Genomic DNA, 16,390 nt, shown 5'->3' with positions numbered 1-16,390 from the left:
ATTATAAATAATTATATACAGTACCCACACAGCGTATATACAATTGACCAGATTCTCACAAGTGGTCATCTTCAGCATAAACACCCTCATGACATGAACATACTGATCCTGGAAGCCTTTCATTTAGTGCATCGAGCAAATTTAAGGGATCTGATGAGTCAACTCAGCTGCCCATGGCCTTGAGCTGAACACCCATTCTGCTTTGAGATCTCAAATACGTGAGTGACATTGTCTTGTTGGTTCAGTTTGATGAATCACTGGAGCTGAAGGTCAATCTGGTCAGGCAAGAAGCAATGCACACTGACATGGCTATGAATCCAGATAAAACTAAGTCTTTGGCCATTACCATCAAGCAACCTCCAGTCCCAGATTACAACCAGCTCAGTATTACCCTATCAGTATCGAGCAGATGGCAACTGTCAAATACTTCAGCAGCGCCATAGACCATACTAGAGGATGCATGAAAGTGCATGCATGTAGAGGATGCATGAAAGGGCACTTGTGTAGCAGCAGTTTCTGCCTTGTTTTGGTCCTTCAGCAGCCTCTGGGGGTATATTGTGATATCAGGCTTGCTAGGAAACTGCAGCTCTATAGAACCAGTTACACCAACTTCACTTGGATTTGGATTAGTCCCCATAAATTTAAGAATTGAAACTGTGACCTTGTAACAGGGTAGCAGACTAAGAACGTGAAGAAAAGAAGGTCCTTCTTTTCAGTGACCCACAGGCTCAAGTGATAAAACACTGAATTAAGAGTCATGCTGGTAGGTGGGCACAACCGTCTTGTATCAGGACATAAAGAGAACCACTGAAGAGCTAGGAAGAGCAGATTCTAGGGGAAACCCTAAAAACAAGCAAGTTCAAGCAGGAAGCTTAGGCAAAAGCTTACATTGTACTATTGTTTTTGAGTTACTATCAGCACAAAACCCCATGAATGAGGTGAGTCTGGTCATTAAGGGTTTGATCCTAGACCTATTCAAATCAATGGTAGAGCTCCCCTTGACTTCAGGATCAGGCCCTAACTCAAGGTCTGTGTGCTTTGTTGAAGAGGGAGTCAGCCTGTTTACAGCCCTGCTCTTGAGGTCCTGGAAGTGGAGAGGGAAACATCACACTCTGGCCCTGAGAATTTAAAGGAAGTGTCAATTTAGAAATAATGTTTATTAATAACAATTACTAAATATTATTAACCCTGATGACATTTTTCAAATTCCAGTTCACTCTTCCCTGTTTATGCTTTTCATTTACTTTGTATTTCTCTCCGCTTGGACAATGAAAACAATGAACAAAGTCAATTTTGCTTTTGTTCGCGGTCTGTTTCATTTTCGGATTCTCATTGCTACAAAATTTCAGTTTCAAAGACTTCAAGCAAAAGCCCACATGATAATCAACAATTTTTCCTTTACAATTTAAAGGAAAACATTCACAGAATTATTACTACTGGTTTTGTAAAAGCTTGTTTTTTTCAGAACCTAAATTTTGGGTCAAGGATGAGATGACAGAGTTGGGCCTCATTATTCCAGTTTTAAACCACTTAAATCAGTTACACCAGCTTAAAACTAGACTAATGAGGTGGTAAGTCAGGCCCGTTAATTTTAACGGCAAAAATATCAGGAAATTCAAACATTACGGTTCTCTCAACAAAACTAATGAAGCCATATTAAATATATTGTTGCCTCTTTAGTGAGTGGTGGCTGATTTGGGGGGCTTGCTGGTTTCCCATCAGACGAAAAATCAGAGATACAGGATCAAGGTTTTTTTACCTAATGTAATTTGTTCAGTTACAAAGTGTACTCAAATTCTATTGAAAAGGAACAGAGATGGTCACAAACTACACAAAGGCAGAAACCTCAACTAAAGTACCACGTTTCAAGTCTCTGCCAAGAAGCGGCTCCCTTGGGCCCTGTCTCCCTAGTTCTCCTATTTAACACAGTTTGTTTTCCTGAGGCTATGTCTACACTATGTACACCAGTAAAGCGCCCCTAGTGTGAATACAGTGTATACCGGCAAAAGCCCTGTTTGGCCAGCATAACTGTATCTAAACTAAGGGCTTTTTCCTGGCACAGCTATGTCGGTCCGGGATGACTCCTCTTGACACCCCTCATTGACACAGCTATGCCAGCAGAAGCTGGTATTGTAGCCTTGGGGGTTTTTTCACCAAAGAACCCCGAGGCAAAACCACTTGCCAAGAAGCACCAGGTCTCAAAAAGGTGAGCCTGAAGAATAACTCTCCTATTGTGTGGCCATCCGGCAACACAAAGAAACCTCAGAAAAGGTTGCAGTGCCCATCCAAAGGAGAGGTTTCAGAGTAGCAGCCGTGTTAGTCTGTATTTGCAAAAAGAAAAGGAGTACTAGTGGCACCTTAGAGACTAACCAATTTATTTGAGCATAAGCTTTCATGGGCTACAGCTCACTTCATCGGACTGTGATTACAGCATGTGGTGCCTTTAACTCTTTCTATAGGAAGTTTCCTACTGTGCTTATACATCAGCAACTCCTAACAGTAACATCTTTTGCTAAAACAATATTTACCCGTTTTTTTAAAAAGAAATGCGTCCAACTCTTATCAAAGAAGCAACTAAGTATTTCTGACACAAATTACAATCATACATTTTTTCAACTATTCTACTCCCATTGTGGCTGCCAAAAAGAATAATTTCTTGGGGGACAAGACAAGAAAAATAAGAGTAAAAAACCCCAGGAAAATCCTAAAAAAACAAAGAGGGGTCAGCAAAAAAAATTAAACGTAAGAGACCAAAATCCTGCTCCCATTGAAGTTACTGACTCTATTCCCATGGATTTCAATCAGAGGGTGGATGTGGCCTGACAAACATGCCTTACATCATACCTCGAAGCCTTCCAGATATAGATTCTGGCAGACAATCCATGAAGACAAGTTACAAAGGCAGGACACTCTCCTGAGAAAATGCTGCTGGTGTTTAAAAAAAAAAAAATCAATCCCAGGAAACGACAGCAAGAGCCTCTTACTAGCAATTCGGTATAGGGCAAGAAACAAATATAACAGCATTCCAAAAATGTTGTATGTAGCTATCTATATATAGCATAGTTGAGTGAATATTGCTGAAGAAAATTTAACTTTTCAATTTGTTAACTTTTTAACAATGCAAACTTAATAATGCATTAACATAGTTGTTTGCATTCATCAAATATAGAGGTCACTTGTCTGGGTAGAATCATCTATTCACATACACATGCTGGAATACATATGCATGTAAAAGATGGCATTTAAACATCACTCTCAATTTACAGAAAGACATAGGCCAAAATAATCAGACTTGGATATTTAAAGGTGGACAGTAGGGCTAGGTGGTTGTATGCAGAATAAATATATTTGTTTTCTTGCGGTATTTTGTGGTGGGTGAGATCTGCCACTACTTTTCTTTTTTTATATTTTTTTTTGTTTTAACTGGTTTTTATCCTTAATAATTGCCAAAGAAGCCTTTAAGATAGGCTTCTTTTAGTGTGTTAAATAGAGATAAATTTTCACTAGCAATTGAAAAACGTTTTCTGGACTAAGCTGTCAATCAACAATGCTGTTAGCAAAAGGCTGGCTCTTAGATCCCCCCATGCCTAATAAGCTTATTAAATCTGGAAGCCTGTAGAAGGAGGATTACCAACCATACTTGGCAGCTGGATACTGTGTTTTTCAGTGAATGGGTGAGGAATTATATTTGTATTAGGTTTTGGTCTAAAACTTGGACATCAACAAACATAATGTGATCAAGTGCAACATTTTACCTTAGGGGTTCCCAACTGGGGTCGCAAGGTTATTACACGGCGGGGGGGGGTGTCGCAAGCTCTTAGCCTCCACCCTAAACCCTGCTTTGCCTCCAGCATTTATAATGGTGTTAAATATATTTTAAAAGTGTTTTTAATTTATAAGGGGGGGGTCGCACTCTGAAGCTTGCTGTGTGAAAGGGGTCACCAGTACAAAACTTTGAGAACCACTGTTTTACCTATTCAAAAACTTGCACTGAACCTGTCTTCACATGTACAAGCTGAAAACAGATCACAAATACAAGTATAGGGTTTTGGGGGGAGTGGGAGAAATAGAGGGTTTTGTAATTTTTGGAACCCAAGACTTCCAAGCCTGGACCAGTCACCTAGTATAGTTTTTCCTGTGCAACAATTTAGCACGTGTTCCTACTTCATATTAGCTTCTACTTTATTCAGACTGGGTTCGTATTTGCAAACAGGCAATTTCTTCTATTGTTTTCCATATTCGGAGATCAAGCCTAAACGTGGACTTGTATCTGAAACCTGTAGGCAGTTTGTATATGATTTGACAATAAGGCTGCTGTAAAACCACAAAATATATATCTTTAAAAACTCATTGTGGAGGGTACCACCAGGACTAAGGAAGGAAGACAATACTCTTCTGAAAGCACATTTGCTTCAAAGACTCCTGGTCCTTTCAGCAGAACCATTATACTGTTATGAGCTGGGTAAAACATTTTTATGGGTTAAGTTAAAACCTTGTTAAAAATTGTGTGTGAACATGACCTCCATTTAAGATAGTGGTAAGAGATATTTAAAGGGTCACATCTAAAACAGGGCACAATGAAGTCTGCCCAGAAACTAGCAACGTGTGAGAAAAGGGTTTCCCTTGGCGTTTTTCTGATCAGGAGGGTGAGTGCAGAAAAAGTATAGCTTGGGGAGATGGGGGGGCAGACAAGAAACTGAGAAAGACTCAGAGGCAGGAAGAAAGTCAGCACAAGGCCCAAGCAATAGCCTGTAAGAAGGGGGAGGCCCTGGAGAAGCCTAGTGGACAGTTTTGGGTCTAGTGCTGGCTAAAGAGGCTTAGGGCTATAAGAAGCGGTCACATTTTGTGGTTCCGCCTGCGTTTAGAGAAGCAGGACCTGTAGGCAGTTTGTATATGATTTCGTTGATTATATTCGTTGTAAATAAATAAGATTACATCATAGACAATACCAGACTCCATTACCAATTTCTACTCCCAACTGGACCATCCCTGAACTTTGACTAGCCACTTAGAACATAAGAATGGCCATCCTGGGTCAGACTAAAAGGTCCATCTAGCCAAGTATCCTGTCTTCTGTGGCCAGTGCTTCAGAGGGAATGAACAGAACAGGTGATCATCAAGCGATCCATCCCCTGTCACCCATTCCCAGCTTCTAGCAACTCACTTTTACCCATTTGAGCTATAGGATGATGAAAAAAAAATGTTCTTGCCCACCTAACCCCATTTTTTGAAGAAGATTAACATAAAGAAACAGTTTCTATTCACTTGTTTGAATGGTAAAATTCTCATATAATTCAACTGTCAATTAAAAACATTGTTATTCACAGGTTATATCACTTCCATGTATAGCAGGGGTTCTCAACCTATTCATCATTGTGGGCAGCATCCAATACTACCTGTATGGCCCTGAAGAGGTCATATGGGCCGCATCTGTGTGCTGACTGGGCAGCAGGTTGAGAACCACTGATGTAATATTAGCAATATTGCTGAGTAAGTGGACCTAGCAAATCCTACTACCCAAAGATTCCAAGTACTAATCAGGTGCAGGCCTGCCTGTCTTTTCTCTGTCAGAAAATAGTTTACCCCAGATTATACACAACATTAAGCTATGGGTTGAGGGGTGTTCTCTCCTGTGGCTTGCTTCTGATATACAGGTGACCTTGCTTTAACAGAACAAAGCTCTAGTTTCAAATGGAGAGGGCGGGAAAGGGGCGGGAAAGGATGCAAAGGGTTACCTGCAATAAATGGACATTTCAGCTTTACAGGCAGTTACCTGGCGATATTCTTTTAAAGCTGAAACAGCTTTGGCTCATTTAACTGGAGACAATGTGATTCCAGACACCAGTGAAATAACTATATCATCAACTATAACCATATAAACTTAAGTTTTAAGAGGTACTTAAAATAATCATCTTGATAAAACCTCAAAGCCCATTCAAGTTGATGAAAAGGGTAAAGAGAGTTACACTTACAGACAGACGGTGAGATACAGTTGACGGCGTAAGCAGAAACGCCTCTTGATGCTCAATATTAGGGAAACCATTCTAGGGGCATAAGCCATTTCTAATAATAATCGTCTTTTTGTTACTTCCTCTTCTGAAGGAATCAAATCCGAGCCCCAACTACCACCCCAGGAACTGGTGTGGTTCTGATGCACAATAGGTATGGGGAATAGGATATAAGGGAGACAGCCTCCACAAATGGCTCACACTCCCCACATGATGTGAGAAATAGTTTCACGGAGCTCTCTGTGGGCCAGGATACAGATAGCAAAGTAAGAGGATTTTCTGCTATGCAGAGCCTTCCCCTCTGCAGGGGAGCGATAAGGAAGTGTCCACCAGGGAGCTACCTTGCTGGTGGACTTGGGCAATGGAGGATGTGTCTCTCTCTTTCATCCACCTCGTCTGGCAGAAGTTATAAAATGACAAAAGCTGTATCGGGGCCCCCTTAAAACTAAATAAAGTCAACGTTTATGCTGTAGATGAAAGGGCTTTTGTACATCAAAAAAGTTAAGTTTGAATTACATGTGGGAACAAACAGAAATCCAGTGTAGACTATGGCATACAGTGCTCCACGTTAGCAATATTGCTGAGTAAGTGGACCTAGCAAACCCTACTACCCAAAGATTCCAAGTACTAATCAGGTGCAGGCCTGTTTAAAGCATACAGCAGCACACCAATGTTAAGGAGACCAAGGCATGGTACGGAGCTCTCAAAGTCCACTGTAGTTAAAGTTTAGCTAAACTAGTCTCACTGCAGAACCCACAAAGGGCAACCTAGGCACAACACCAAGGTCACCAACCCACACGCAAAGGTTATAAACAAACCATAGGAGGGAAACAAAGGGTGGTACGCTGTAGAAGGCATTAGATCTTTTAAACAAAGAAAACAGAGCTGCTTTTAAAATGAATTCACAAACTGTAATGTAACATAAACTGTTATGAGCCCTGTGCATTTGCTGTATCACACTTGAACGACTATGTACACAATCTACCCCACGCCACACAGCTGTGCTGCAGAATTTAAGTTTTCATTTTTAAAAAAGTATCTAGGCCCCCTAGTTGCAAAAATAACTTTCCAAGTGTGAAACAAATGTAAATCAATGAAATATTGTCTGCAGAAACAGAATGCCGCAGAAAAAAGCTAGAGAGCCACTGAGTACTTTCCCCCTCCCATTCATTGCAATGGAGCATTAACCGATGCCTGCTGCTGACATTTTAAATATCACCATTTGCTATGCCTTGACTGCCAAAATAAATGTGTTTTCCACGACAGGATGACTAACGCACCTTAGCTATCCTGCTGCAAAATCCTAGTGGAGACAAAGCACCGTAGTTTTACACTGAGATGAACTAGGTAAGGCCCACTGTATGAGTAAGAGGGCAGATGTGGGGGAAGGAGAGATGGTACAAAAATATCGGAAGGACAGAACAGGTCGTGCTGGTGGGGGAGTGGCACTACCTGCGAAAGGAAGCGTAGAATCAAATGAAGTAAAAATCTTAAATGAACCAAACTGTACCACTGAGTCTCTATGGATAGTAATGCCATGCTCTAATAAGAAGAATATAGCAGTAGGGATGTATTACCCACCACCAGACCAGGATGATGATAGTGACTGTGAAATGCTCAGGAAGATTAGAGAGGCCATTAAAATAAAAATCTTAATAATAATGGGGGATTTCAACTATCCCTATATCGACTGGATACATGTCACCTCAGGACAGGATGCAAAGATAAAGTTTCTTGACACCTTAAATGACTGCTTCTTGGAGCAGCTAATCCTGGAACCCAAAGAGGAGAGACAATTCTTGATTTAGTCCTTAGTGGAACACAGGATCTGGTCCAAGAGGTGAATATAGCTGGACCGCTTGGTAATAGTGACCATAATATAATTAAATTTAACATCCCTGTGGCGGGGAAAACACCACAGCAGCCCAAAAACTATAGCATTTAACTTCAGAAAGGGGAACTACACAAAAATGAGGAGGTTAGTTAAACAGAAATTAAAAAGGTACAGAGCAAAAAGTGAAATCCCTGGAAGCTGCATGGAAACTTTTTAAAGAAACCATAACAGAGGCTCAACTTAAATGTATACCCCCAAATTAAAAAATATTGCAAGAGAACCAAAAAAGTGCCACCATGGCTAAACAACAAAGTAAAAGAAACAGTGAGAGGCAAAAAGGCATCCTTTAAAAAGTGGAAGTTAAATCTTAGTGAGGAAAATAGAAAGGAGCATAAACACTGGCAAGTGAAGTATAAATATATAATTAGGAAGGCACAAAAAAGAATCTGAAGAACAACTAGCCAAAGACTCAAAAAGTAATAGCAAAAAAAAAAATTGTAAGTACATCAGAAGCAGGAAGCCTGCTAAACAACTAGTGGGGCCACTGGACAATAGAGGTGCTAAAGGAGCACTGAAGGACGATAAGGCCATTGCAGAGAAACTAAATTAATTCTTTGCATCCATCTTCACAGCTGAGAATATGAGGGAGATTCCCAAGCATGAGCCATTCTTTTTAGGTGACAGATCTGAGGAACTGTCCCAGACTGAGGTATCATTAGATGAGGTTTTGAAATAAACTGATAAACTAAACAGTAATAAGTCACCAGAACCAGATGGTATTCACCCAAGAGTTCTGAAGGAACTCAGATGTGAAACTGCAGAACTACTAACTGTAGTCTATAACCTATCATTTAAATCAGCTTCTGTACCAAATGAGTGGAGGATAGCTAATGTGAAGCCAAGTTTTAAAAAGGGCTCCTGCGGTGATCCCAGCAATTACAGGACGGTAAGCCTGACTTCAGTACTGGGCAAACTGGTTGAAACTATAGTAGAGAACAAAATTGTCAGACCCATAGATTAACATAATTTGGTGGGGAAGAGTCATCATGGCTATTGTAAAGGGAAAATCATGCCTCGCCAATCTGCTAGAATTCTTTGAGGGGGTCAACAAGCATGTGAACAAAGGGCATCCAGTGGATATAGTGTACTTAGATTTTCAGAAAGCCTTTGACAAGGTCCGTCACCAAAGACTCTTAAACATGGGATGAGAGGGAAGGTCCTCTCACAGACTGGTAACTGGTTAAAAGATAGGAAACAAAGGGTAGGAAAAAATGGTCAGTTTTCAGAATGGAGAGAGGTAAATAGTGGTGTCCCGCAGGGGACTGTACTGGGCCTCGTCCTATTAACATATTAATAAATGATCCGGAAAAAGGGGTAAACAGTGAGGTGGCAAAATCTGTAGATGATACTAAACTATTCAAGATAGCTAAATCCCAGGCAGACTACGAAGAGTGAGAGAAGGATCTCACAAATCTGAGTGACTGGGCAACAAAATGGCAGATGAAATTCCATGTTGATAAATGCAAACATTGGAAAACATAATCCCAACTATACATATAAAATTATCTAAATTAGCTGTTACCACTCAGAAGAGATCTTGGAGTCATCGTGGATAGTTCTCTGAAAACATCCATTCAATGTGCAGCGCAGTAAAAAATGCGGACAGAATGTTGGGTATCATTAAGAAAGGGACAGATAATAAGACAGAAAATATCATATTGCCTCTTTCTAAATCCATTGTACACCCACTTCTTGAATAGTGTGTGCAGATATGGTCGCCCCATCTCAAAAAAGATATATCTGAATTGGAAAAGGTTCAGAAAAAGGCAACAAAAATTATTAGGAGTATCCAACGGCTTCCATATGAGAAAAGACTGGGACTTTTCAGCTTGGAAAAGAGACTACTAATGGGGGATATAACTGAGGTCTATAAAATCATGACTGGTGTGAAGAAAGTAAATAAGGAAGTGTTATTTACTCCTTCTCATAAACACAAGAACTAGGGGTCACCAAATGAAATTAATAGGCAGCAGATTTAAAAACAAACAAAAGGGAATATTTCTTCACACAACACACAGTCAACTTGTGGAACTCTTTGTCAGAGGATGTTGTGAAGGCCAAGACTATAACAGGGTTCAAAAAAGAACTAGATAAATATATGGAGGATAGGTCCATCAATGGCTATTAGCCAAGATGGCCAGGGATGGTGTCCCTAGCATCTGTTTGCCAGAAGCTGGAAATTGGTGACAGGGAATGGATCACTTGATGATTACCTGTTCCATTCATTCCCTCTGGGGCACCTGGCATTGGTCACTGTCGGAAGACAGGATACTGGGCTAGATGGACCTTTGGTTTGACCCAGTATGGCCTTTCTTATGTAGCTAGGTCAGGTCAGTGCTTTGTGACAGAAACCACAGAGATCTTATCTCTATTAGGATTTTACAGTGGGAAAACCATCATATGTTAGTTATCTCACTGTAAAAACAACACCACCTTTTTGGCAGTGAAAATACAGCCATGGTTAACAATTTCATTGCAGATCACTTTATCACAAACATCCAGTTAATGAGCTTATCCATTGCTGCTAGGTGGTTATTTAGATAACATGAAAGAAGGAATTTACTCTACGAGTGGCGAGGTAAGACTTCAAGCCCTACCAGGAAACTCGAATGCCAACTTTACTTCTGCCCACCAGAAGTGCAGAGGAGGACATGCATCCTCTTTCCATTGCCAAAAAGTTCAACGATCCTCTTGGGTCCCAAAAATCAAACGCCTCCATCACTTTTCCAGTTATCAAAAGTTGTCAACTACCTCACAGCCACATGTCATATCCTCCATTCCTTTCCTGTACTGCTCTTACAATGAATACAACTACACTGCAATAAAAATTAAAATTTGGATGAAACACAAAAATCTGAATTTACTATGAAAATAACTAATCCAAGGCGCACCGTACTGATTGTGTTACTCACTTCAATAATTAAATGAATAACAACTTCCCTTTTTAACTTACCTATAGCTGTCCTAGAATTTAGCACTAGGGTGCCACATAGAGCAGGAATCTTGGTCGTAGACCACAGGCCCAAAAAGAACATGGGGCTTTGGCATGGACCTATCACTCACTGAAATTCATAATCTACAAGTCATATACAGTAATGAATCCCATTGCAGTTTCATTTTACAGAGAAAAAATATTTTTCCCAGGCTTTGTATACTTCAATCCTGCTCTTAAGCTCTACTTCACTATCCATTTTAAACGGCATTAAGCAAATTAATACTGTTTTGGAGCACATAGCACAGTTTCTGTCCACCCCTCTGCAATTTTAAATTGTGCTCCAGCTTTTTTACTGAATTGTCTTCAGAGCTCGTGAAGTTTGACTACAATGGTTTTGAAGAGCAGTTCTCAAACCTTTGGTACTTGGGCCACAATCAGGTGCTATGTGTGTTGATTTAAAATTACTGCCAAAATAAGAACCCACTATAACTACACTGATTAAAATTACGAAGTTGGCACAGCAAGTGTTTTTGGGCCAATGAATTCAAAATGGGGTACCTGAAGTCTGGCTCCTAAGCCCATATGTATTTTATTCTGTTCAATACAGGATCTTCTATAGCCATCATCATGGTAGTATCTCAGCACCTTCTAGAAGTGCATTAAACCACATAACTAACATCAGCCACATGTAATTCCTTCTCTCTCTCATCCTCTCCCCAGGGTTATGCTACTGTGAATACAGTAAAAAGAACAGGAGTACTTGTGGCACCTTAGAGACTAACAAATTTATTTGAGCATAAGCTTTTGTAAGTTTTTCCACTGAATGCATCCGATTAAGTAAGCTGTAGTTCACGAAAGCTTATGCTCAAATTAATGTGTTAGTCTCTAAGGTGCCACAAGTACTCCTTTTCTTCTTGCGGATACAGACTAACACGGCTGCTACTCTGAAACCTGTGAATATAGTGTAGTGTTTTGTTTTGGTTGGGTGGCATTATTATACATATATGCTGCTGTGTGTTTATATGTTAGTGAAGACAAGGTTGAAGGAGTAAGCCTTGCACTTGGCACAGAAGATGGAGAGGTTTGCTATGCTTCAAAGTTCCTACAGAAGTTCATTCTACATTCTTGATCAGATCTCAAGAAAGTGCAATCTCTTGCACAGACAGGGTTTACCCTATTTAGGCACCCTGATCTTCAGAGATGCTGAGCACTAACATATCCCACTACAGCCAATAGGAGAGGTGGGAAAACTGGACACTTAATCAGGTACCTAAATATTAATTTAGGAGCCTTTTGGATACACAGTTTGCAAATCTTGGCTTTGAGTTCCAGAAATTGTACACCAGGGTCTTGAAGTTTCAGAACCATTGGGTTAGCACACTGAGGCTTGTGTCAGGAATGGTAATGTGGACATACTACACTGGTATAGAACTATATCAGTGACAGTATTGAAAACCAAAGCAACTTTTGCTAGTGAGGACAAGACTTTATCTGTGGTATCTAGGTGTATCTTACCCTACACTACCATGTAAAATTGACTACTGCATACAGATACCTACACACAGCAACTGTTTTACAAAATAAATGGTGACAAATACCCACTCTTCTACTGTATAGATAGATAGCGTTAAATCCGATAGGATTTTTTTGATGCACCAAATAACATTTTTACTGTGTAGCTATGTTTTAGAAATCAGATTATGGTGCAACTAGAAAAAGATAATCAATGAACTCTCCAAACACCACTCACCTTTCTAACCAAGACCAACAGTGCCCAAAATAAATGCAGCTTATGCTGTCCAGTATCTGTTTTTATTAAGAATAGTTCATGTAAATCTTTCCTTTTTAGTAACTTTAAACCGTCCTTGAATTGGATCAAGAAGGAAAAACTTGTAAAGTTATAAAGCCAAACATAACACAAAAAAATTCTGGGGAAAAGTTTAAATATATTGACAGAGAAAATGCTTTGTTTTAAAATTTTGAAACAGATTAATAGATTTATTAAACTCAAAAACATGACAATTTTTTAGAATTCTTATTTTCCAAATATATCTGCTTGTTGGTATTATATGTATATATACACACACAAAGATTATATACACTCACCCCTCCCATCCATCTACCCCATGGTGGCTTAAATGAATCTGCCTTGTCATAACCACTCTCAGCAAAGCCAGCGCATCATAATAAAGAATTCAGTCCCCTTTACCAAAGCAACTCTTTTCAGCAATATCATTTAATATTTATATTACAATAGCACTCCCAAGGATCCAGTTATGATGAGAGATAGTCTCAGGCACTGCACACAATGGGGTCCTAGTCCATCACTAGGGCTCTTATGTGCTATGATAATACCAATGATAATTAACAATAATACCGTACAAGCATATATGAAGACACAGTCCCTGCCACAAAGAGCATAGAGGTTACTTTTGTACTTTCACTTTTTATATATTATACACACACAGGGTAAGGAGATATTTAATAATGAATTTTCAGAATTGCAAAACATGCCACAACAACATAAGAGTGGAAAATCAAACCAAAAACAGAGATTCAGCTTACAGAATTGGTGAGGACACATTTGTGGCTTCAGAGCACGTACCAGGCAAGATATTCACCTAGCATATCCCAAGGATCCACTAAGATATTAGAATATGTATCCAAAGATCCACAGCCAGAGGCCGGTCTTCTCATCAGCTTTAGGCCTTGTCTACATGAGAAAATTTCACCAACTAAACTAAAGGTAGTATTTTAAACTGATTTAGTTAAACCAGTGAAAATTCCTGTGTAAACACTCCTATTACAGTTTAAATCATTTATCTTATTTCCATTTAGGGTATGTCTACACCAGGGGTGGGCAAACAACGGCCCGCGGGCCGGATTTGGCCCCTCAGGGCTTTGAATCCGGCCCGCGGGACTGCCCCCATGGCATCATGGGCCCTGCCCTGCCCTGCTCTCAGAAGCGGCTGGCACCATGTCCCTGGGGCCCCGGGGGAGGAGGGGGCGAGCAGAGGGCTTCATATGTTGCCTTTGTCTCCAGGCACCGCCCCCCGCAGCTCCCATTGTCCGGGAACAGGGAACCGCGGCCAATGGGAGCTTCCGGGAAGGTACCTGGAGGCGTGGCAAGGGCAGCGCACAGAGCCCTGTGCCCCCCTGCTCCCTCAGGGGCCATGCAGGGATGTCGGGCCAGCCGATTCCTGGAGCGGCACAGCGTGGGGCCAGGGCAGGGAGGCAGGGAGACTACCCTGGCCCCGGTGCGTGCTGCTGCCACCCCAGAGCCGCTTTAGGTAAGCAGCACCAGGCTGGAGCCTGAACCCCGCCCCCCAACTCCCTGCCCTAATCCCCCTGCCACATCCCACACCCCTCCTGCATCCCAACCCTCTGCCCTAAGCTCCCTGCTGCACCCTGCACCCCCATGCACCCATCTCCCTGCCCTGAGCCACCTGTCGCACCCACACCCCTCCTGCACCCCAACCCCCTACCCTGAGCTCCCTCCCGCAGTCCGCACCCCTCCTGCACCCCTGCCCTGAACCCCCTCCTCGTACTCCCTGGCGCGTACTTCAGGAGGTGAAAGCCGCTTTGCTGCCCGCCCCCTTCCCTGAGCCCCCTCATACATCCCGCACCCCTCCTCTGCCCCAATCCCTTGCCCTGAGCCTGTTCCTGCACACGGCACGCCCTCCCACACTCTGCACTCCCTCCCGCACCCCGACCCCCTGCCCTGCATACAATTTCCCCACCCAGATGTGGCCCTCGGCCCAAAAAGTTTGCCCACCCCTAGTCTACACTCACATTTTATAGCGCTCTAACTTGCTGGCTCAGGGGTGTGAAAGATCACCCACCTCAGCGCAGCAAGTCCGAGCGCCTTAAAGCGCTAGTGCGGACAGGCTCTGAGCGATGGGGAGCCAATCCCCTCGTGGAGGTGGAGTACCAGAAGCGCTGGGAGAGCTGTCGCCCGGTGCTTGCAGCCGACCACACTCGCAGGTCAAAGCAGTGCCGCGGGAGCATTCAGTTTAAATTAAACTGAGATAGGCCAATCTTAAACCAAAATAAGAGTACATACACAGGCATTAGCACCAATTTAGCTCTATCTGTTTAAAACATTTTTAAATTAAACCTTGTTCCCCAGCTCCACCACATGTGCCTCCTCTCTTTACCTCCTCAAGGGATGATTCCCATCACAATAACATCAAACTGGCTCTACTGGCAACAAATGAAGGGGAATGTTAGGCCTTATGTTATTAACCTTTCGAAATAATAGATGATAATCGAGCTGTCCTTCAAACCAAGAACGTAATTCTTATTGTTGTGCACACAAAAATATACTTATTTGCAGGGTAAAGACTCTTGAAAGAGATTTAAACAGTAAGAAGAGGTACAATACCAGTGGGAAGGAGACATTCCAGCGGAGTAAACACACGTTCCATAGCTTATTAACTTTCTGCTTTTAAAAAACAAAAACACAGAAAATGGTGGGTTAAAAAGATTCCAAGCTCTTGCAAACCTCAGCTGTCAATTAAACCTCGCTTATTTTACTGGCGTATTCTTGAAAAAGCACAGTTCAAGTTTACTCTAAGCGGAGGAAATTTACAGACCAATACTTGTTTTCCAAAGAAATAAACAAAGCTTTAAAAGCGTTTTTGGCTGAGCTGCGGGTAACTTGCAGCACGCAGGGCGAGTCCGTTTCAATGGGGGAGGGGGAATTAAGCCACAGGCACATTTGGCTCTTGCCAAAACCTGATACATTTCGCCACACGGCGCCAGAGCTTAAAGCCAGCGCAGAGCGAGCAGTAGCTGGGAAGGAGGAACCACGAGCATCCTCTGTTTACTGAGCTGAAACAGCTGCTTTTAGCTGCAAACTCGGCTAGTAAACTGGGAGGAGGGCTCCACGTTTAGATCTGAAAGGCAGGAGAAGAGAAGGCAGAGGTCTGGCGGGGGGCCGTGGTGTTCTCCCCTAGGAGCCTGTACCCCACTGGGGGGGAGGAGAGGGATGGATAGGTCCCCCCCCCCCAACCCCCAGGGAAGCAAAGGGTGACAAGAGGCGCCTGGGAGGCAGCAGTAATAGCGGGGGCTGCGGAGCACGTGGGTTTCAGCCTAGGAAGCAGCAGCAGCTGCTGACCGTGCAGCGCCCCCTGCACCAGGCGCGCGCAGAAGGGCGGGCTGGGAGCGGGGCGCTCGCGCCGGGGTACCTGAGACTCCGTTGCCTGCGGCTGCTGCGGGGGCCTGGCGCTGGGGCGGGCGCGTGCAGGTGCCCGGGCGGGGGAGAAGCGAGGAGAAGGGAAGGGGAGGAACGGCGATGGCATCGATTCCGGCACGGATCCGTTGCTCCGCGATCGATTTAGAACGGCGGCGGCGGCAGCGGCCGGAAGAGCGAGCGGGAGAGTGGCCAACCCAGCCCAGCCCGGGCAGCGAGCGGGAGGATGCGTGCAGGGGGCAGGGAGTGCGACTGCAATGTCCTCGCAGGCTGAGCACCTTTCTCTGCTGCTGCGGACTCCAGTGGGAGCGGCAGGTGCCCAGCCCCTGCGAGATAATTCCTGGGCTGTGCATTTTAGA

The 16,390-nt window shown here is 42.8% G+C and overlaps 1 protein-coding gene across 2 annotated transcripts in view; it reads right to left on the bottom strand.

Moving 5' to 3' along the window:
- TPK1 (thiamin pyrophosphokinase 1) overlaps window positions 1–16,115 on the bottom strand; it is a 483,761-nt gene extending 467,646 nt beyond the window's left edge. For both annotated transcript variants that reach the window (XM_077810971.1, XM_077810972.1), the window contains exons 1-2: window positions 16,027–16,115; window positions 15,222–15,278 (exon numbers count right to left, since the gene is read on the bottom strand). In XM_077810971.1, coding sequence (XP_077667097.1) covers window positions 15,222–15,264 — 43 coding nt within the window. In that variant the 5' untranslated portion in view covers window positions 15,265–15,278; window positions 16,027–16,115. The remainder of the gene's footprint in view (window positions 1–15,221; window positions 15,279–16,026) is intronic.
- Window positions 16,116–16,390: the final 275 nt, after the last annotated feature.

This window comes from Eretmochelys imbricata, chromosome 2 (assembly GCF_965152235.1).
Source record: "Eretmochelys imbricata isolate rEreImb1 chromosome 2, rEreImb1.hap1, whole genome shotgun sequence".
Taxonomy (NCBI): domain Eukaryota; kingdom Metazoa; phylum Chordata; order Testudines; family Cheloniidae; genus Eretmochelys; species Eretmochelys imbricata.
Note: the sequence above shows the minus strand (reverse complement) of the source record. Positions and strands in the feature narration are given on the sequence as shown.